The following is a 24,934-nucleotide window of genomic DNA, read 5'->3' on the forward strand; positions in this document are numbered from 1 at the left end:
CATTTATTCGTGTTTAAAATGACGAAATTGCTTACCGAATACAGCAGAGTAAAGTCAAGAGGGAAAAAGCCGCATGCTGTAAACTGGACCTTCCTGTGCAGGAGTTGGAGCGAAAACAGTTGCAACTGAAAAATAAGAAAAGCTGAAATCATGTATGAGCTAGATAAATATGTTCGTATTTTTTATGTAGACACATGAAGGCAATAATCATTCATAACAGAGCAACATTAATCAAATGAGCTAGTACAGAAGTAGAGAATACGTTTTCCTCTTTTCCAAATTAAATTCGGTTTGCTGGGAAAAACTACTGTGGTTAATATGCGATAATTTAAGGTCACTCTTCTTATATGATTATGCAGATTTTATATAAACATCCGAGTATTTATAATTAAACTGGATGCGTTAGCCTGGATTTCCACATGATGCTCACATTTCTATCCAGTGTTTACAATGATGATTTGATGATTTAATGAATATTTATGTTCTGGTATACTTTCTTCCGTCATTATTCTTGGATATCATACGCAAGGTTCACAGATGTTTCTGCCATAAGGAATGTTTTTCTTACTGAATTTATTTCTTACTCTTGTTGAATGTCCCCATTTTTGTACCACTCTAAATTTCTTCAGGGCTTGACTGATTGTTTTGTTTTACAATTAATTTTGTTTTCAGATAAATCTAATTCAGTATCATAAATATTTTATTTCAAGTTCAATCAATACGATTTATCTATTTCGCTCAGTACGCATTAAACCACCAACAAGGATACCCACACATACGCTGAGGCATACATATACAAAACTCAATTTCCATTCCCCTCGGCACAACCGTTTACACAAGCTTTTTCGAAATACATTTTAACATACCCTCTTAAAATCTACAAGCTTACGTTTTTCAAATATAATAGCACTCTCACAATCTATAGGAATGCAGTATTTTTTTTTTACTTGCAACTAATAAATTCAAGATTTGATGATTGACTACCGAAGAAGAGCCAAATGTATTGCTAAACAACCACTAATGATTACATCGTAATAGCATGGCACCATATTTTTAAATATTTTTTTAATAATTTACACACAAAAACAACACACAAAAATTTTACCAATTTTATCTATTAATTATTGATTTTATACTAAATGATACTTTAACAAACAATGTAATATGGATAATATATATCACTATTCTAATTCATAATTATTCACCGGTAAATTAATTATGAATTCAACAATTGAATTTTTCTATCAATAATCTTCACTGATATCTTGTAGGGCCTATTATTAACTTAACATAAAGTATATGTAAAGCTCTTGTTAATTTTAATTATTTTATAACAAGTGTTTTATCTAACAAAATGTATTGTAACATGAGTTACACGTACCAGAAGTCATTTCCATAACTTCCAAAATTATACGTCCTGGAAATTCAATTCAAAATTAAACCTTTTCCATCAACAAGATCTAGTTACATGAAACTCATGAAAAATCAGCTACCTTGCCATGCACATTTACTGTGTACATTCTAATGGTTTAAGTTTTAGATATCGTCCTTTTAACAATATCTGATGATGCCGAACAGGCGAAAACGTTAATATTCCATTTAAAATGTTATAACAAATAAAATATTTGCAAAATAGATAAATCTTATTGATTGAACTTAAAATAAAATATTTATCATATTTCAGGAACGTTTCACAGTAAAATTGTGTTACTTAAAGTACATGTAAATAATATCAAAATAACATATTCACTAAAAATAATTTAAAACAGTTACACAAAAACAAGTGCTCTTGTAAAGTTAATAGAAACAGGAGGAAAAGTTCTTTACTACATTTTTTCTCGTGTAAGCTTAGCATTCATGTCGGTACCTTTTTAGTGTAAAGAAATTAATAATTTACAAAATTATCGACAAAAATCGCATTTTTACTAGTCGTGAAACAAATTCATGAAATTCAAAAACATTCGCTATGCGCAGAAATGAGGTAATAGTGATAATGATTGAAGAATATTTCCATTTACAGAAAACTATTCCGATATATCACAATATTGACATTTATCAACAAATCGACATACTCTTGTTTATATTTCTACACTAAATTATATTATTAATTGAAACATAAAACCTTGCCTATAATGATATGTTCTAAACGAGAATTTTGTTGGTGTATTTTGTTGTCTTTTCTCATTTGGCGTTATAATTGATGATAAAACTTATATTCCGCATCATTCATAACAAGAGTAAAATATTTTATAGATATATATGACACTCATACAAATATTTTGAGTTTTGAAATGAGTGGCCAGTGAAACTTCGGTTTTCCTCAAAGGATGTTAAATTTGGAGTATCACCTGAAAGCAACAACTCCTGCACGTCTATCTGAAATTTTCAACTCTTTCAGCAATTATAAAAGCATAAATAAGTTGTGTCTCAATCCATGAAGCGCCACATGCCTCAGCAGAGGTGAACGATCATCCAACCACTACTTGAGTAATGTATGGTTAGCACGATTATCCCCCAGGCCTATGGTCGTCAGCACTCGCTGAAATGTGCAATGGGTACGCGGTGCTGTCCCGTGTACACTATCGTGCAACAGGGAAAGATACAGAGCATACCCGCTAGCAGCTACGGAGTGCACCCTAGTGCACTGCGTTTTCCGCGGGTAAGAGAGATTAGCCCCAGCGTGCTCTGTGCTGACGACCCCTGCCCCAGGCGATGTAGCTGGTTTTCGATACCGGATTTCCCTCCCTATCGAAGGTTCCCAAATTCGTATCGAAGTTGGAATGGGGTACTGGTCCCATACATTGACCGAAATTTCATGAGAAAATGTCTTGTTCATGAGGACACGAAACAGATCTCATTTAGTAACACGAGTCCTAGGCATGATGTCTTAGATGAATATTCGGTAGAACGGAGAAAAACTCTCTCCGGCACCGGGACTCGAACCGAGGTTTCCAGCTTTGTCCCCTAAGTCACACCGGATTCAAGTTCCGATGCCGGATCGAATCCCTCACACTTTAAGTTCTACCTACCTACTGTGTTCCTCTTTATTGACCTACCCTCGTGTACCGTGTCACAGTATGTGTGACAGTAGACACAATGTCCAACCACAAGTACAGAGATGCACTCATTACGAGTGACTAAGTGGCCGGGGTCCGACGGAACATGGCGCCGTCTTGAACCACGAAGTAATTACTTACGCTTTATCGTAGTAGTGTGATATCTTATATCACGACGCAATGGCGTGGAGAATTCTAAAATAATTATTCTTGACATTTTTGTAAGCGAGAAAATTCCCATGGTGCACAACTGTAATATTATCAATATAGTGGAAGGGGATCGTCAATTAGAACCGCTACTCTGGTAACTTTATTGCTGCTATAACAACATGACACATACTCGTATGTCGTATTATTAAAATATGCTTACAACTCTAGCCCCCCTGGACACATGTTATAATAAATCACGAAATACTTTGTCTATATAACATTGCCTAATGTTCGTTCGTTGGCTGCATGGTATAAAGACCATCAATCTATGACGTAGATGCTGGTCGGGCCAAAGGTTTTTCTTTGAAATAGTAACACTTGTGACAAAATAAAATAGCAGTTTGGGTTTTTCTCGGAGTGCTCCTATTTCCCCATGTTAGACTTCAACATCATTCTGTCTTATCTCCATCAGATTTGCATCCTTTAGCATTCCCCAATCGCCGGCTGGTGACACCTGGGGCCTGTTTCACAATGTTTACAAGCTTTGTAAATTGTAAACTTCTGTTTCACAATCTTTGTTTGTAATGTTGAACTTTACAAAGGAAATCAAATCTTTACAAATTAAATTTTGCTCACTTTACAAGTATTCTGTTTCACAATGAAGAGTAATTTTACAAACATGTAAATTTTACTTGTAAAATTAGCACATTTTCTACAATACCTCTGAGATGTGTAAAGTTTGATATTGCAACAAATTATGAATAAATACAATAAAGAAATACTTATTAAATTAATTTTTGAGTAACTGGATAATATTAAGAATTAAACTAAAGCAGTTTTGATGTTATTAAGGAGTTCTAGTGACTCAGACGAAGATACTGAATTTAGACCTAATCAAACGAAGACGTATACGTAAAATTCTCCGGCCAAGAATTAATAGCACGTTCGTATCATTGTATAAATTTAATTAAAGGTTTCGAATGAGTCCCGCGCTATACTTCAGAATACCGCATAAGTATTTATATACGAAGACTGTATTTAATAAATACTCGCACTTAATAAAGAAGTTCCCTGCACCAAAAATAAATAATTCAATAATGCAATAGTAACACTACTTACGCTGTATTCTGAAGTCGTTTCGAGTCCCGTTTCTCTGGAATCTTTCCTACAAGATACGGGACATCATATATCCAACATCCAAAAGAGAAAATTGATACCCTAACCTCAAAGCGAGAACTGTATTGCTTTGCATTGGATGCAGTCAGTTCCGTGGGTTAGCAGATAAGCACGGAATTTCTAAGATATCAGTGTGCAAAAGTGCGCACAGGGTAGTTGATGTTATTAAAAGAGTTAAATTCGGGGCAGGTTTTTGATCACCAAAATGTTATTTACTATAGCACAGAATTTTTATGCTGCTGCTGGGATCACTAATGTTTGTGAGGTTAGGGATGAAACATTAATAAATAATACTGATGGATCAACACGATTGTGTAGTTAGACATCGTAATTATTTTATCAATTGCATATTTGTACGTGGACTAATCTGTTATTTACTTATTTGACTGAATTTGGTGCTAACTTTGGTCATTTAAGTAATAGACGTATTGGTATACTCGACCAATCACATCATATGAAATTCCATTGTCGCCAATATATAAAAATCTAAATACTTTTAATTTTCTTTAACAACACTTTATATTTTCTGTTGGTGAAATATGAATCAGCAAGCTTAGAATAATCTATTTTAGTACAAAATATAAAAATATGTATCGATAGTAAGAAAACGATAGCGACTTTAGCTCTGCTCCTTAGCGATTTTTGTAAACTGTCGTTGGCGATATTGTGTAACCAATAATGCGTATTTGTAAATTTCTTTAGCTGATTTTGTAAAGTCCGTCAAACTTTACAAACCAATAAGATAGCATTGTGAAACACAATTTACAAGCATTTGTAATCTTTTACTTGTTATTTGTAAATTGTTAATTTGTAATTTGTAAGGATTGTGAAACGGGCCCCTGGAGGATATTGATCTAGGAATGGATTAGGTTGTCAGCAAACTTTAACATAGTCAGCAGCCGTGGGTTGGAAATTCGCCTAGCTGGCATTCAGCGTAATAGTTCTCTGAAACGGACGTAGCACTAGGGTTCGCTTCCCCCTTCAATAATAATAATAATAATAATAATAATAATAATAATAATAATAATAATAATAATAATAATAGGCCTAATAATACTTCATAATAGTAGACAAGTGAATTCAAAGTACATGACCTATTGCATAGTTATCTTATAAGTAAAGGTAGGAATTTACACCACAACATGAGGATATTATGTTAGTTGTGCTTAGACTGTCGTTACGTCATGAATGACGTGAAGCCTGAGGTATGGCCAGGTTACAGAAGAAATGTGTTTTATATCGCAGCAATTGAATAGGGATATATTTCTCGTGTGTGGTTTTCAGCGTTGTGCTCCGGAAATTGGTTTGTTTACATTGCACTGCGATGCGTTGATTGGTTAACCACATAAAGCAACAATCCCACCCTGCTTATACTACGGCAGAGTTCTCTAACATGCACCTGCATTGCTAGCTACTCTCACTGTCTCTTTCAACAACGAACACACTATGCATACCTAGGGTGACCAGATTCACATCGATAAAAAAAGAGGACTCAGAGCTTCAAAAAGGAGGACATTGTTCGGAAAAAGAGGACAGAAAATATGTATTTATATTTAGGCTTATTATACTTTAAAGTACATCGATGTCTATTTTATTACAAAATATTTACAGTACAGATTTAGTCCTTTATCAAACTTAAAAGTATATTAATATCTATTTTATTACAAAATAATTATGAAAAAAACTTAATAATAATGATTTTACAGTTAGCTACATAAGAAAGTCAAGGGAACTATAATTATTAAAGAGAAATAATATCTATTTAGATATAGGTTTAGGCCTGTATTACACTTAAAATTATGTCAATATCTATTTTATTACAGCGTCCCTATGATAAAACTTAATAATATAAAATAATTTCACAGTTAGCTACATACTGTATGAAAGCAACGACCATAATAAGTAGGAGCAAAGAGAGTTATGATCTTTGGCAAAGGGTATATTCTGTCGATGCTGATGCCATCTACAGGCAAATTACTTCAGAAAGGCATCAAAGCAGATAATTTCAAAATATCAGGCATACAAGTTACGAAAAGGAGGACATTACTTGATTTTTTTAAAATCCGCCCGGACCCCGGACAAAGATCTGAAGCGGAGGACGTGTCCGGACAAAAGAGGACGTCTGGTCACCCTATGCATACCTAACTTTGTAGTCTTTGTGTGTAAATTCTTATGTTTACATATAAGTAGACTTCGAAGTTGAGGTCCTTTAACTGACAGCGGAGTACTGGGTGGAGATTGAGGAACAGGATAGGGCTTGTTTACTTTTTATATCTTCCCATCCACTGTGTTGTTTGTCTAGGTATGATTGACGTTGAAGGTTTCGTATGTACTAGCACTGAAGCTGGGACATTTCGAACAGCGTGAAGTCATTGCGATGTCTAAAATGAAATGAAATGAAATTGGAACATTATTAACTTTCTGCCACAAGGAAAAAAATTGAAATAATATAAAATAAAATGAAACATTACAAAAAGATGGAATTTGTTCAGGACAAAACTTACGTTGTAGAGGGTTTGTCTCAGGGTACTCCCATTCCCTTTTCGTTCCACAAAATTCTCCACCATCATCTTCAATAGTTAAAAACAGGCTTTGTGGTTGTATTGTATTGTATTGTATTGTATTGTATTGTATTTATTAACATTACATGGTATTCATACATCGCTTACAGTTAGAATATGGAACAAGTCAAAAAACTTAATACTATTATAAAATCTTAATTCATAGTCACAGTCTAGATGAAATATATACAGATGAGATTTACAATATAGTCTACTAGTACAACACAAAGTTTTAGTATCATTTTCATGAAGTGTTATTGAATGTCATGAATTCACCTACAGAATAGAAGGCGTGAGAAATTAGGTACTTCTTCAATTTGGCTCTAAATAATTTTATGTTTTGAGTTTCATTTTTTATATCGATAGGGAGGCTGTTAAAACTTTTTACTGCCATATAACGCACTCCTTTTTGATAGCACGATAGGCTTGCCGATGGAGTATGAAAGTCATTTTTTGACGTGTATTTATTCTATGAACTGTTGAATTAGTTACAAAGTTTTCACGAATACATACGAGGAAGATTATTAATGAAAAGATATACTGACAAGCCATGGGCATTATTTGTAGTTTTTTTTAAATAGTCCTACACGATTCCCTAGATTTGGCACCTACTATTATTCTAATTACTCTTTTTTTCATTTTCTAATTCAACAGCACAAATTTCTAAATCCCTGTCTTTGCAAAAATGTGAAAGATCAATATTTTTGAAATTAAGATCAGATTTGAGAAATACACTCACACCTCCATCGTATCGTGGGTATCGTGGTTAGCACGATTTCCATTGGTAATGTACGTAGGTTATAAAGACTGGTGGTATAGCCAGGCAACATTCAAAATATAGCGCTTCCGCTTTCGATTCGCGCATGACGTCATACTTATACAACCACTAACTGATAATGAGAGGTGTGATAGATAGGAGGTCATTTTAAACTTTAAAATTGACCTGAAATACACTAGCGTAGTACGAATACAACAATGCTATATTATCTATCTGGAGTAAACCGTACTTCACAGGAACTGATCTTCACTCTGCCACACACTCCAGCCAAATGACACAACTCCCACTCTATTCTGACTGGTAGGAGCATTTGGTTTCTGCACGCTATGAAATGTTTGTTGCCGGACTATACCTTGCTCGTCCGGGGTTGGGACCTGGCTCTTACAGGGCTGAAACATGATGAATCGCTTTTAAGCGTCTGATTCACCAATAAGTGAGTGTGTCGCGAAATTTTGGAATTTGAAAAATAAATTTTATGCCACCCAGAAAGTGTCTTTACAACGCATTTTTTATTTACAACGAAGTCTTTGATATGGTATATTTTATTTTGAGACAGACTTTACCAATGAAACGTAAAGACCTGCAACTATGTTTAGTAATTCGTTTACTGTTTCCACTTAGTAATAAATAGGCCCTAGAGTTTAGAATCGTCAGAACATTTCGGTCAGTTTCAGCATATATGTACTATTTCATGAAAAGTGCTTTATTTAGATTTCGTCATGGACAAAATTTTAATTCAAGCTTTGGCAGTCTTAAGCAAGTTGCAGAGGAAGTCGGTTCGCTTTGTGCAAGTCAGGAGATAGTAACGTGTAGTAGAGGCGTTGACCTGTGTTAAACCGGCGAATAAGGATGCGTAATAGTGAAATGGAAGACAGTACAGTGAAACAAGACCTAATGGAAATGAAGGAGAGCATGGCAGAGCTAAGGAAGAAGATGGAAGAAATTCAACTGGAAAACGAAATTCTGAAAAGCAAATGGGATCAATTTGAAGAGGAAAAGAGGAGAAAAAACTTGTTATTTTTCGGTATAGAAGAAAAAAGATAGAGAACAGAGTATCGATACATATGAGAAGATATTAGGAGTGTGTTGGGAGTGTTTTGGTATGGACGTGCGCGATGGGCAAGTACAGGAAGCATTTAGATTAGGAAAAAAGCAAATACAAATTCAGAACAAGCTAGGCCAATATTAGTAAAATTTAAGAGCGTGGTTACGAAGAAGAGGATTATGAAGAATAGAAATATGCTAGGGAACACAACGATCAGAATAGATAACGACTGGAGCTACGAAGTGAGAAGTAGAAGAAGAGTTCTAATCCCTTTTATTAACTCATCAAGGACAAAATTGAGATAAACAATTTGGTTTTTAGTGTAGAGGAGTGCTTAGTAACATTAAAGGAACCGATCGTAGGCTCAGAATAAAAGGAAAGGAACAGAAAATTTTTGAAAGAAAAAATCAAGAATATCGTAGCTAAAGGCGAGTTTAGTGACACAAGTGTGGTGAGTGTACGCGAGAAAAATGCAAACGAGTCGAACTCAGTGACGATTTCCGAAAAGCAGGCATTGACGTCAACTGATGAAGAAACAGGAGTGACGCGAACTGGCATTCAACAAGCTCAGCAGAACAAGACCTCAATGTAAGCGAATGGAAATAGTGGACATCAGATGGGAGCAATTCCGAAGCGGGTGAAGTAACTAAGATCTAAATCGAGGCTGACGAGAAGCAGAGTAATGCAAGTAGGAGATAGTTCAGGGAGCAGTGATGAAGGAAGAGGGGAAAACGAGGTGAAAAAACAGCACGACTTAAGGAAATGGTGTGGAGGGGAAATAAATCGTGAGAAAAGAAAACTAAGAGCTAAAAAGTAGCAATGTGGAAAAGTGAGTAGTGAAAAGTGCAAATAATTAGATGTAGAGTGAGGGGAAATGTGTCATACAGGAGGGGGTTATAGTATTTTTGGTATAATGATGAGTTAGGTGTAATGTAGTGGAAGAATTGATGACAGACAAAAAAAGACTAGTGGAAGAATTGCAATAAGAAATTTAAACAAAGTAATGTCCTAATTGACTTGTACGAGAGGCATTGTAAAACGGGGAGACGGCACTGTATGCTAATAATGTGAAGTGCCGCCTCACCGAAAGGTAGATTGCTTAAAGACAAATATATACATTCATTCATATTACAATTCAAGCTTTGGGTTAGAATTAAATAACAGCAGTGCTAATTCAAGTAATGTGAGCGAAAATTCCCTTCAGGGTTCACAAAAACGTACTGCCTTTCGTAAATATAGTGATGAATACTTGCAACATGGTTTTACGTGGCGTGGAGATGAATATACACAAAATCCCGAGTGTCTTATATGCGGAAATGTTCTGTCAAATCAGTCGATGGTGCCGAATAAACTAAGAAGACATTTATAGGCTAACTGCCGTTTTCAACGTCATACTTGTGTGAATCAGTATTTTCTACCATGAAAATAGTGCACTCTAAACAAAGTAACAGTGTGCTGCATCTTGAAGATGATTTATATGTCCTGTGAACCATAAGGCCACATATAGAGAAATTCTGTGCAACCCACCAAGCGCAGACTTCACATTAATTTAAATAGGTAAGTTTTCAAAAACGATCATGAAAGTTTTTCATCGGACATCCATTGATAGGTTGGTATTTTTTAGACATACTAGGTTTTTTTTTCTAATCCCACTCAAGTTGCTGCTTGTTGTTTAAGAATTTTCGACTGCGTGTTAACATCGACCTGGAACGGCGTTCCGGCACTTTTTTCTTGCATTTTTCATCAAGCAAGCGAAATATGTGTGAATAACTGTGTTTTTAATTTAATTTTCCTTTGAATTCCGCTTAGCCCTTGAAAGTCTTGATTGAACGAAAAGGAAGATAAAAACGACAAAATTCCCGTGCAGTGAACTGTAATCATCTCCCCGTCTGCTATAAAATATTCTACACAGAGTTTCACCACCTTTTCCTCCACAAGAAAATCACTAGTTGTTGTGTGTCGCGATATAGTGGGCGCTCAGTAAGTTGTGTCGTCAGTCAAAAAAGATTGGAAACCACTGATCTAACCCACACGTCGGATCATCTAATAGATCACACAGTGAACCTTCCCTCATCCGACTCTCGAAAGTGGAGCCGTATACTTATATATCTATTATCGCGCTATAAATTTATAGTAAGAAATGCAGTCTTTCTCTATCCTATATATCCATAGTACCCTACATTACTGTAAGTAATGTTTATAGCAGTAGTGTCGAGTTGTAAGCTCCAAAACCGGTTGTGGAGCTAGATCGGAGCTTGGACTTGCTTATGTCTGTGGAAACACCAGAGCACGCAACCAGTCTAGTGGAGCGCTCCGCTCCGTTTAAGGCTGGTTCACAATAAACCGGGAACGGAAACGACAACGAGAACGGAAATAATGTTAAAATAAATTTATTTTAACATTATTTCCGTTCTCGTTCTCGTCGTTTCCGTTTCCGGTTTATTGTGAACCAGCCTTTAGTCTCTGTCTAACAACGCTGGCTTATAGCGTTACTTGTATTGATGTACTGGAAACAAAATTTTACAATTCTACATTATTATTCTACATTTATACAACAATGCCTAATATTCATGTTTAAAGTTTTGTTCAACTTATATTCCATACATGTTGCGGTGTGGTTATTCTTGTTTACAAGATCAAGATTTATTTATTTGTTTATTTATTTATTTATTTACTTATGTATGTATGTATTTATTTACTTATTTACTTATCTATTTATTTATTTTGCTAACAAATGTAACATAAAATATAATATAAACAGAAAAACTTTAGCTCACCCCTGAAAGAGTGTAACTTGTGCTCAGGGGCGGATTCTTGAATTGAAATTAAAAAGTATATAATATAATTTTCCTTAAGTCTACTACACAATAATAATATATAAATTTAAATTTACAATTTTTCATTATTTATAAAATCCATACATAACTATTTTAATTTAATACTAGAACTATTAAAATTGAGAAGATCAGGATATTTAAATATACATTTGTTATATATTCTTGTGCCTAAATTACTACTATAATTAAATACTGTACCAGTGTTGCATTTTGGTTCAAAAAATTTTGAAGAATTCATACTATTTGTTTCATAACTATGAGAATACAATTCAAAATTATTTCGATTTTTTATGTATGAATTGTATCAATACAATATAATAAATTTGTCTTATTACATTTCGTAATTTTGTAATGTAAAAGCTAATATATTAATATATAAGTAATTTTGAAATGTAAAGTTGCAAATTTTGATTTCCTGTAGCACGATGTAATGCGATTTGTTAAAACGAGACCCTTGCTACGGGACAACTAGATAGTTACGTAACGCTTGTTTCCTTGAACTCGTATTTCACCTTGAGTACGGAGTGTGCCAACTCGGATTCGAGTTCAGGTGTGGCGTTTTTCTAAGAAGTAACAGTCACGACCTTGATTACTTCACAATCCACCGTCTCTGCTCATCGAACATCCAATTCGAACGGGGAAAAACTGCACAATGTCGTATAGGGTGTACCTCAAGTTGGTTTATTTATTTATTTATTTATTTTATTGGGTTATTTTACGACGCTGTATCAATATCTAGGTTATTTAGCGTCTGAATGAAATGCCGGTGAAATGAGTCCGGGGTCCAGCACCGAAAGTTACCCAGCATTTGCTCGTATTGGGTTGAGGGAAAACCCCGGATAAAACCTCAACCAGGTAACTTGCCCCGACCGGGATTCGAACCCGGGCCACCTGGTTTCCCGGCCAGACGCGCTGACCACTACTCCAAGGTGTGGACAAGTTGGTGTTTCTCTACTCCGAAAATAATAGGATACTATTTCAATCTAGATTTTAAGTTACTTAAGGATGTAAGAGAAAACTAACTAGTACCGTGCCAGATTCGTGTTTCGAGCTTCCGCTTGTGCCTGGGTTCTAATCCCATCTTGGGCTTAATGCCTAGTTGTATATTTTTCCTACGATTTTCTGTACAGTGTGGAGAATTATCAGATAACTACATAGCAATTCTCACAATCATCTCACTCAAATACCAAACCCTATCACCCATTCCATCACAACGGAATTGTTGCAGCATCATTAGTAACCGACAAGTCCACCGCTGCACAGTGTGCAATAACGCAAATCAAGCTGGACAAAATTAATAACTACTCTGCATTCCAATGGATTGTTATGAAAGTTTGTACAGACCTTATAAATAACACATATTTTTTGTGTACAAATTCTGACTGCTTTTGTGTACGAGGAATTACCTCTTTATAGGGGTGGTTTTAAACTAAAATATTAACTCTCTTTCATATAACAGATTTAAAAAAAAAACAGTGTACGGAAATTACAGGTAGAATATATTTTTGTGTACAAACTATATTTACGGTTCCATAAGAGGAAGTACCCTTTACAGGGAGTGCATTTACGCAAAATAAACTTCTCTCCTACATAACAAATCTTTATGAAACTTTGTACAGGAGTTATAGGTAGCATATGTACAAATACTGATTACATCTGTATGCTACCTGTAGGCCTAATTGTTGTACAATGTTTCATAAAAATATATTATATAGGAGAGAAGTTATTAATTTTGTCTAAATGCACCACTATAAAGAGGCAGTTCCTCTTATGAAACATAATCAGACTTCGTAAACAACAAATAAAATATTCCACCTGTAACTGCTATATAAAATTTAATAAAAATCTGTTATATAGGAGAGAAGTTATTAATTTTGTTTAAATGCACCCGCTATAAAGGGATAATTTTTCTTCTGCAAACGTAATCAGAATTTGAAAACAAAACATGTGTGCCACCTGTAAGGCATGTACAAAGTTTCATAACAATCCGTTGGAATGCAGAGAAGTTATTAATTTTGTCCAGCTGTGATTTGCGTTCTGATTCACTGTGCGTTTGTTAAAGTTAGATAAAGATGTGATCACTGTATTTTTAACCTGATGTTCGATGTCATGTGAATAATTTTGCAGGCCTAAAACACTCACAAGTGATTAAAAATTTCCTTATTCCATGATTCTTTTCTGCTCTTAAGCCAAATATGGAACAGTTGCCATATGCACCACCATTGAAAAAAATTAATTACTGATAAATGCGCAAGAACGCGCAAACTTTAAAACACTCTAAATGATGCTGTATTAAATGGTAAAAGAATTATTGTAACTGGACGTCACCGGCTATATTAAAACTCACATTATATTTGGAGAACTTTGAAATAATAATATTTTTTTCAATTGTAATGTTTAAACCCTTCTGTAAAAAGAATAATACTGTATACTTTACAAACTTGTAATTGAAGTTACATTAGCAAGAACGTACCTGTCTGAACAGATTCCATGTCTCACAACACAATAAATGATTAACAATAATTGGCTCTTTTTCACCCACATAGTAAGCCTTCCTATCTACTGCTGAACACGAGCGAGAAGGGTTTGGAAGAACTCATTGTTCAAACCCTTCTAAATGTAGCTTGCCGCTGATAAAACAGTAAAACCTGTTTCTCACAACATTCTTTAAATGTTAAAGAACATGAATTCATATTCACTATGCCTGACTAAAAAAAATCAAAATTTGATTTCTGTCCACCTAACTTAGGAAAATTGCACACTGTGTGCTGTGAAGTAACAGCATACCTACCCGTGAAACGACAAATTACATGGTTGAGCTTTTTTTCGGGGTTTTTCTTCAACCAATTAAGAGCAAATGCTGTATAACTTTCGACGCTGGACCCAGGACTTATTTCGCTGGCATTATCACTTTCACTTCGTTCAGACGATAGATGACTATCGTAGTTGATAAAGCGCCGTAATTGACTATAAATTATAAGTGGGGCCGGATTTAGAGGTAGCCTATTGCCAGTTAAGAACGATTTAGATTGTAGTTGTATGGATTTGGTAATTGTTAGGAGGGTTTTTGAAGATAGTTTACAAAATTACGAAATGTAATAATGAATAACTCTATCACAATAACTGGACAATGCATCTTGTGTATCGCGCACTGACTTGTAAGTCGCGATTAGTAGCATAAATACAGTTAACGATACCAAAGGTCTCTCATTTATAAGAACAATTTGAAGCTGATCAAGAGACACAATATATTTGGTTCCCTTAATTGCCAAAGGCTGCAATTGTGAGAATAAATATGATAGCTATTACATTTCATGTGTAATATTCGTATCTGGTTTGAAACCCTTCTGTTCTCTTAATATTACACATTTTGTCAGTTATAAAATCCATAATTATTTTTCCAGTTATGTTTCCATACTAATCCGTGACAGTTCTTACAATTTACAATATCATGTTCATTGCACAATATAATATATTGTGGGAGACCGGAGCGAAAAAGACCTTCCGGGAGGCCGAGACTTAGATGGGAAGATAATATTAAAATGGATTTGAGGGAGGTGGGATATGATGATAGAGATGGTATGTTTTTGGTGTAAGGTTTTATATGTAGCCTTATGATTTCTTTTGAGACTTTTAACTGATGTCTTCCACTACCTCTTCTTTCGTTGTGCTCATAAAGAAGTTTTCGTTTGAATTCTTGCTTTATCAATTACATAAATACATTAATTCCATTGTGATCTCTAGAAATTATATTTCTTCAACTCTACTTCATTGTTTAATCCAGGAGATTAATTTCGTTAGACATTTCATTTGCGTGAAACCCGCTAATGAACATAAATGTATAAATTGTGTTGACTTCAGGATAGCAGTTTTTTCTATCCCTTTTGTATAATACATTTCTAAACCAAGAAAAATAATAGTTGGATGTATTCTAAACAATCAATATAATTACACAAATTGCTTCGTAAAAAGTTCCATCTACTGAATGAAAATGTTAATTTACTATGAGTCCATCTTGTTTATTAATATAAATGGCGTTATTGGAAGTACGCTAATTAATTAATTAACTAATTAATTGGATTTTGTTAGAGATATCTGAATATTTCGTATCATAACTCACAAATACTGGGATAAAAACAAGCGGGTGCACAGTTTTACTATTCTGTATAACTACTTGTGGGTGCGATCATTTGTCGACAGATGCATAGCTTTACCATGCTGCATATCTTTATGTAGAACTACTGTACATGTGAGTGGTGCGAGAAGTGAAACAATGAGAATATATGGAAAGCAAGGGAAAGACAATGACAACTAGAGGTACACAAGAACAGGGGGAATACAAGGAGAAAATTTATGTATTTATTTTAGTAGGTTATTTTACGACGCTTTATCAACATCTTAGGTTATTTAGCGTCTGAATGATATGAATGTGATGATGCTGATGAAATGAGTCCGGGGTCCAGCACCGAAAGTTACCCAGCATTTGCTCATATTGGGTTGAGAAAAACCTCGGATAAAATCTCAACCAGATAACTTGCCCCGACAGGGAATCGAAACCGGGCCACTTGGTTTCGCGGTCAGACGCGCTAACCGTTACTCCACAGGTGTGGATTACGAGGAGAAAAGGGGAAATACATAGAGTACAAGAGGAATGCAAGGAGAACAAGGGAAATGCAAGGAGAACAAGGGAAATGCAAGGAGAATAAGGGAAAATAGAAAGAGAACAAGGGGAGAATAAGGAATTAAAAGTATAACAAAAAATACAAGGAGAACAAGGCGAAGACAGAGTGAACATGGAGAATACATGAGAACAACGGAAACTTAAGGAGAACAACGAGAAGTTAAGGGTAACAAAGGGAAGGCAAAGAGGACAAGGGGAAGAAAAGAAGAAGCAATGGAATGGAAGGACGGAAAGGAGAATGGACGGAGGACAAGGGAAAGACAAGAAGACCAACGGTAAGATAAGAAGAAGGGGAACACAAGGAGAGCAAGGGAACACAAAAAGAACAGTGTAAATAGATGGAAAGCAAGGGGAAGACAATGACAACTATGAGAACACAAGGAAAATGAAAGGAAAACAATAGGAATACAAGAAAAATAAGAGAACACAAGGAGAACAAGGGAAGGTGTTGAATTTTTGTGTGCGACCGTCAATTCTCAAGTTACCTCATACATAGAGCGGAGAAAGATGTAGTTCTACATAAAAATTGTTACAATTTAACAATTGAAATACGATATCCGATAGATCAGGAGTCGTCAGCACAGAGCACACTGGGGCTAGTCTCTCTTACCCGCTGAAAACGCAGTGCACTAAGGTGTACTCCGTAGCTGCTAGCGGGTATGCATCTCTCCCTGTTGCACGACAGTGCACACGGGACAGCACTGCGTACCCTTTGCACATTTAAGCGAGTGCTGACGACCACTGCGATAGATGATAAGGAGGGAAATGGGAGGAGAGCCAATTAAAAGGTACACGATCGCGCGGCCTTCCAAGAGAATTTGGAACTGTGAAGAAGAATATAATATGTCAATTCTAAGCCTGTTGGCCACTTGTTTTACTCCGCTATTCACAATTCGTTGAAGGAATTGAAGAGAATTAAGAGGGGGAAAAGTCGAAAATGAACGTGACCTGACAGCCACACATACGACACACAAACCAAGTGCAATGCAAAGTCGTAGTGTAATATACACGTTAATCGTATTGTAAGTTAATTCACTACCCCACTCAGCTATTTATTAGTAACAATGGCTATGAAACATACATACATACATACATACATACATACATACATACATTTATACATAAAGCATACATACATAAGCATACAACTTGGGTACGCATAAAGACGCACACATAATTACTGTATAGAAAAAGTTACCTCTTCCCTAACTTCAGGATCCTTCGTTTTGCTGAGAAGTTTGTGAACCAGAACTGCAGTCCGATTTGCCTGGAAATAGTAACAGTTATAAGAATATTAATAATGCAGCATTTATAACTATACTTCAACTAGGAATGCATCGTACCTATTATTTACTTTCATTTACAAGATGTCACCTGTTTGTAAACGTTCAATTCTATAAGCCACCCAGTTATTGATTTAATGTTTCTAACAAAGTTCCTTGCAAACGAGTCGTCTGAAAAGTAATGCGATTATCATAAAAAGCTCTACTCAGTTATTAATTTTGGTCTCTGTAGAATACTTGACATGTCGTCCTTGTTTTTACGAAACCTTCTATGTGACAGTACAGAAAATTAATTATAAATCAATAGGCGTACATAAGAATATGAACCAATTCGGTATAAAACGTTGGTGAATGGGTATAAAAAACTGATGAACATAAATTAATGAGATCATTGAGTATCAGTGTAGGCCTATCGATTTTTAATTAATTTTTTCTTTCCCCTAAAAAATATTTTCTTTACTGTCACATAGGAAGTTTCATAAAAACAACGATGATATATTATTATCCCTCAGATATAAGAAAACTCCATAAAAAAACCCACAAGTAGAGCATTGTAACATTCATAAACTGGCATTTGGTGTGTATGTACTGTATGTGTTTATATAGGTGTATAACTTATTGAGTGCAGTGGAGCCGCGGGCGTAATGTGAACTATGGTGATGCAGTATTACGAAATCATGGACAGCAGAATGCATAACGGCTCCTGGTTGCAGGACTCCACTGGCCTCGGTCGAGTAATACTGAACTGGTCAGACTCGTCTCCCACTAGAAGAACTCTGAGAAATCATCCGAGGAGCATGAGAAGAGGTGGCAAAAGAATCTGGATATATAGCTGGTCGAATCCGATGCTTCTTTCAGTAAAAAGATCAGGGATGGAGAACTGACAGAGAGAGGGGTGGAAACATGGGAAAAGCATTGCTTCCCCTTCCACAATCCAAGGGCATTGGATGACGTATCCGTAATTCGTCCACAACTATGTGGCGGAATACAAGAAATTGATGATCACGAACAAAATTACGAAAAGTATTTCTGACCACAATAATTATAACACTAAACTTAACCAACAAATTAGAATTTAATGCATTACTTATATAATATTATGTAAACGAATACAATACATTTAAATATAAGAAAAAAGATTTGGAAATATTTGAATGTACAATCTCTCACTTAAATTCAATTGGTTAAAAGTGAATTGATGATGCTAAATGTTGAAATAAAACCTATTCCTGTTGTAGTCTTAACATATTAGGGAAACTTTAGTCATGAATAAAAATACGTATTAAGTACTTGCTTTCTAAACGAATTGCTTTACACTACGCTTGGGCACTAATAATTAAATAATTGAGGTACTGCAGATTTTCCTTTAACTCCCCACTGCACATTCCCAGACTGAGACGAGTACACAGGAAGGTAAACCTTGTTCAGTGACTGATTGTGTAAGGATTTTACGAACTTCTGGCTCTCACTGATCGCCTGAAATCCATCACTGATACACAGTGCTTACTGTGCGTTAGTTTATAAGGCAGTGTAAGCGAAAAGGACATTGGTGGTGGTTTCTGAGTTCCGTTTTATTTTGCCGTTGTCCCCAGGGTTGTTCTAAACAATACTATTAAATACCTTATTTTTATTGGTATTTAGGCCTGTATAATACGATTATAAAATTTATAGCCTGAATAAGACTTTTAAAAGTATAAAATTACATAACATCTAGTTTAAATGAAATTGACTGTATTGACCTCATAATAGAAACTAAAATGAATTTCATTTCTTATACGAATATAAAGGAAAATTATTCTTGCAATCTAATACTTCCTAGAGTTTCTTTACATGCCACTAAATTTAGAGACATGAACCTGTCACATTTAAGTACACTTAAATGCTATGAACCTAGGCCGGGATGGAAACCCGCAACCTCGAGCACATAAGTCCAGAGTTATACCGACTTCGCCACTCAGGGGACACAACCACTGAATGTTGGCTTCTTTCATGGAATGAACGTTGTCTGGCGACAAGTATTAACTGAATGAAGAAATTATGTGGTTGTACTTCCTAAGCAACGGTTTCCAACTCTGTTGGAAAAAGTTCTTGATTTTATGGAACCAAAACTGAAGAAAAACGTAACAAGTGCTTCTTTCAGAGAAATGTGGAATAGTTTCATGTGATGTTGAGCGATTGCTAGAACGCATCATACGGAAGGAAGTGTACCAATATGCATTAAATGGTTAATTCTTAAAAATTCTTTAAAAAAGAACATGTTTAAGTATAAATGCAAATGCATAAAAAGAAAGATTATTTCTGTTCCAAAGAGAAAAATTGCGTCTCATTCCATACCGAATGTCAATAATGTTGCAGCAGATGTTGTTCTTCATGGACCTCCAGGCCAAGAGAAAAACATCCGAAAAGCAAACAAATTATCGGAGAGCAATGAAGTGTCACACCAAACTCTTCTGAGAAAGAAAACTGGAGATCGTATAGACAGGTATATCTTCAAGGATTAGAGGATGAGGGTGATGGTGATGGTGATGATTAAGATGTATCAGCTCTCGAGCTACACAGAATAAACCTATCAGGAAGCAAGTTTGACCATTTGTGATTGAATAAGAGAATAATTTATATCTAGGTGACAGTGGAAGTTGCAACGAAAGTGATGCATCCATAAGTGCAATGATTAAATCGCTGATATCTTGAAAGTGGTCATCCAAAGATGTATTCTTTTTATTAATGGAAAATCATGGCTGTATGCAGTGAGCCAACAAAATTATTACATATTTAGAGATTTCTTCCAAGTTTTTGAATTGAAAAGTGCTTAGTAGTGCGAAAAATTTTGTTTCGGCCTGTTGAAGACTCCTACTTTATTTGTATTATTTCTCATTTCACTATGAGGAAAGAGCTCAAAATAAGTTGTACATGCGTGAAGAATAATCATACACATTATACTTTATAATTATGTTTTATTGTTTTTTTTTCAGAAAAATTGTTTCCTAATAATTTTGAATGAATTTTCCTAATAAGAGAGGATTTCTTTTCATTCTGCAAAAGGATAACCCTTAAGGAGTATAGTTGTGTTAAATAAACAACGATTAACATTGCAGCACAGAATAATTATTGCATTAAGATAATACAGATTTTGAGTTTTTTGAAATTGCTAATTAACGACGCTTTTCAACTACAGTATTGAGTTATTTAGAGTTGATGAAAGTGGGGATAGCAAGATTGTATTTGGCGAGATAAGACGGATTTGCTACAGAATACATAACATCCGACACACAGTTGGAAGAAGCTCGGAAAAAAACCAAACCAAAAAGTCAGCCCAAACGGGAAGCAAACCCATGCCCGAGCGCAACTCGTGATCAGCAGGCAAGCGCCTGTGCTAACTGACCTACACCTATGGCTGATTTGGAAATTTTAACTAAATAACCCATCCTCATGGAATACTCCTAATTATCTGATGTTCTAGTTAACACCGTGCGATATCAGGATGTTTTTGGCATTTAAAAACAGAATTTACAGAAGTTCTTATATACTGAAGCAATGTAGCCTTACGGTACCTATTACAAGACTGAGTTTAAATGACATAGTATTTGACACAAGGAGAGAAGTATTCAGGACCATCAACAACAGAAAGGTTATGACTACCGTGTTTTGGCACCAAAAATTGTCGCTTGTTGAGTTTAAGAAACCGAAGACTACGATGAATGCAGCTGTTTACTGTCAGACTTTGCGACGACTGCAGCGAGTCATTCAAAATAAAAGAAAAGACATGCTGACTTCTGATTCATAACAATGCCCGCCTTCACAGTGCTGCTGTATCCTAACACATTCTTCAGCAATTTCGATGGAAAGTGTTTGAACACCCGACGTATAGCCCCGACTTAGCGCCGGGCAACTTCCACCTCTTCCCTGAAGTGAAAAGTGGCTAGGAGGACAGATGTTCCAGAGTAATGAGGAGCTCCAAAACAACGTTAAGGCCCATCTCAACTCACAGGCAGCAACATTCTATAAAGAGGGGATTACAAAACTCGTCCACAGATATGACAAATCCCTCAATCTTCACTGTGAGTATGTCGAAATTTAACCATGTTTCTACATAACTTTTGGTAATAAATTCATTTTGTTATTTACACTTGTCTTTTTATTGACCATCGGAGGTTAATATATAGACACACACTGTATATTAAATTTTAGTGAATTTTGAATATTTGCAACTCGTTAAAAATGGTTGCACATTACACAAGAATGAAAAATTTTGCATACTCGCAACATCGTTTGTCTTACCTCGGACGTACAAGTGGTGCAAGAGTGCGTTAGCCAGCACATACCATAAACCTGGGACAAGACGTTGAAGGTGTGTGTGACTGTGTCACAGTAGCGATGGTAGTCCAGGTGCACGCTATTGCTCAACAGGTCGTACAGCAAGTATGTGAGAGCCCCGAAGATGCAAGAGATGTTCAGGAGACAGTTCGTCGAGTACACCGACTCCATGCGCTCAGCTGTGACGCACAGAGAAGAGTGCAGCTGGTCGAGAGAACTTAACCCGTCTGCCCACGGAATAGGACGAACGGGAGGCTTATGTTCAATTCTTGAGAAAGTAGGTGAATCAAACGATTGGGATTTCATTCTCATGATAATTGGTGGACCAGAGGGTTCAGATTTAATTGTTGAAGATAACATAGCTGAACTAGGAAAATTCGAATTAATTTCGGAGGAAATAGGAGAACGAGGCTGTTTCAACCCTTTTCTCGAGACAATATGTGCACTAAGCAGTTTTAGTGCAATTGCTGAGGGAACGGGTCGACCAAATGCATCCACGTCTGTTCTATGAAGAACAAATGAGCCGAGAGGCTCTGATTCCATTGTTGAGGATGTAGATCGACGATATGTTCGTAACTGCACTGTTGATAATATTGTAGGTGGACTGGTTGGTTGCCTATGAAGTGCACATAAACGTTCAATTGTTTCGTTTAGATGTGTGAAGTGCTGCTTCAGTATTGTGACAAAAGTCATAAACTGTAATTGTATCATACAATTCGTGAAAATGAGACAATACAATGGAATTAAGGAGTAGACAGTGTACAGGCTGCGAGTGTCTACCATGATGATCAAAAAGCTCATAGTAGGAAAAGTCATTTTCATAGCTATGAAAATAATTATGAGACAAACTAACGACCGATTTACGTGGCACTTTGCCCCGTTGAGCGCGCTCATAATTAGCCGGATTTGTCTACCTTTCCAAAAACACGTAACAATTGAAAATAAGTAGCATAGTATCAAGCAACTTTTCAAATACACGACTAATTTCTGTGCGACGCTGTGGTTGGCGAGATTCATCAAATGAGGCATCTGGAACACAATCCATGACACTGCGAACACACTAATAGTAGTGAACACTACGACACTATGCACTGCAATTAGTCGGGAGAACTCGAATTTCCCGTGTTTGTGAACAAATGGAAACAATCCAATGATTCTACATATTACGAAAACTGTCTTCAGATCTCCACGCAGCCCTGACATGGCATCCGTAAAGCAACGCAGAGAGTAATGTACTGGGGAGGCTATTAGTAATATTGTTATGAGACATGACTCAAAGATGTTATCGACTTTACTGTAGGTGATGAGACCTGGATATCATTTCATCATATATTCTATCTGCCTTTACCCTCATAAAAGCAATTATAAATTATTACCACTTTCTAATTACACATTTCATGTATTAAGGGGTTAAGTACAGCTTACAGCAGTAAAATTTTGATAATATCCGACATTTTTTGTTCCATTACGTGTCTTGTAGAATAATGAAAATTAGTATGTGTAAAACATTGTCCTTGTGCTATATGATAAAATTATTCTTATGTTTAAAAAAAATTATTTACATTTTTTTTTTTCAAAATTCAATCCACTGTGCAATGATGAAGCGTTTCCCACATAAGTAAAAGACTGTCCAACATTCTGTGATAAAATGTTTTGTGTGTATTTATGAATGTCTTATCTACAATATGATGAAAGATCATTTCCCTACCTTTGATAGATTGTCTGATAAAATATAAGTTCATTTAAAAACTTATCAAATATCAGTATTTTTTATTACTCGAAATAAAAAAAAATTATTAAGAAATGTAGTTGAAAGTGCATGATATTGTAAACATGAGTTTCAGTAATAAAATAAAAGAGAGAGAACATGAAAAAGTTAACAAGTTTATGAGTTATAAGGGTAACGCTTCATTGTACATTATTTTGTATTATGTTTTATAATTATGTTTTAGTGTATTTTGTTTGACAAGAATTCTTTCCTAATAACTTTCAGTGAATTTTACAATAAGGGAGGATCTCTTTTCATTCTGTAAGAAGTTAACCCTTTAGGAATATAACTGTGCAAAATAAACTGCATTTAATACTGATGCATTATATTCCATTAAAATAACTCAGATTTTGATTTTCTTAAAGTTACTGTTTAACGACGTTCTATCAACTACAGTATTAGGTTATTTTGTGTTGACGAAAGTGGGGATAGGAAGATTGTATTTGGTGAGATAAGACGGATTTGCTACAGATTACATAACATCCTACACACAGTTGGGAGAAGCTCGGAAAAAACGAAACCAGAAAATCAGCCCAAACAGGAAACAAACCCATGCACGAGCGCAACTCGTGATCAGCAGGCAAGCGCCTGTATATTCCAGTTCAGTGAATTTTGAATATTTAAATTTCGGTCAATATGCTTGCACATGACACAAGAATGAAAAAATTTTGCATACTCACTAACATCGTTTGTCTCACCTGGGACGTACAAGTGGTGCAAGAGTGCGTTAGCCAGCACATACCATAAACCTGGGACAAGATGTTGAAAGAGTGCATGACTGCGTCACAGTAGCGATGGTAGTCTAGGTGAACTCTATTGCTCAACAGGTCGTACAGCAAGTATGTGAGAGCCCCGAAGGTGCAAGAGATGCTCAGGAGACAGTTCGTCGAGTACACTGACTCCATGCGCTCAGCCGTGACGCATAGAGAAGAGTGCAGCTGGTCGAGATAACTTAGCCCGTCTGCCCACGGAATAGGACGAACGGGAGGCTTATGTTTAATTCTTGAGAGAGTAGATGAATCCAACGATTTGGATTTCATTCTCATCATAGTTGGTGAACCAGAGGGTTTAGATTCCATTGTAGTAGAAAACATAGCTGAACTAGGAAAATTCGAATTAATTTCGGAGGAAATAGGAGAACGAGGCTGTTTCAACCCTTTTCTCGAGATAATATGGGCACTAAGCGATTTTAGTGTAATTACTGAGGATACGGGTCGACCAAATAGATGCACGTCTGTTCTATGAAGGACGAACGAGCCGAGAGGCTCTGATTCCATTGTTGAGG

General features: G+C 35.7%; 1 protein-coding gene across 1 annotated transcript in view; it reads right to left on the reverse strand.

The window, feature by feature from the left end:
* Positions 1-24,934, reverse strand: part of LOC138696356 (putative gustatory receptor 28b) — a 447,398-nt gene that overhangs the window by 13,584 nt on the left and 408,880 nt on the right. Inside the window, exons 5-6 of the mRNA XM_069821182.1 lie at positions 17,483-17,551; positions 36-125 (exon numbers count right to left, since the gene is read on the reverse strand). Of these exons, the coding sequence (XP_069677283.1) occupies positions 36-125; positions 17,483-17,551 (159 nt within the window). The remainder of the gene's footprint in view (positions 1-35; positions 126-17,482; positions 17,552-24,934) is intronic.

Source organism: Periplaneta americana, chromosome 3 (genome assembly GCF_040183065.1).
Source record: "Periplaneta americana isolate PAMFEO1 chromosome 3, P.americana_PAMFEO1_priV1, whole genome shotgun sequence".
NCBI lineage: Eukaryota > Metazoa > Arthropoda > Insecta > Blattodea > Blattidae > Periplaneta > Periplaneta americana.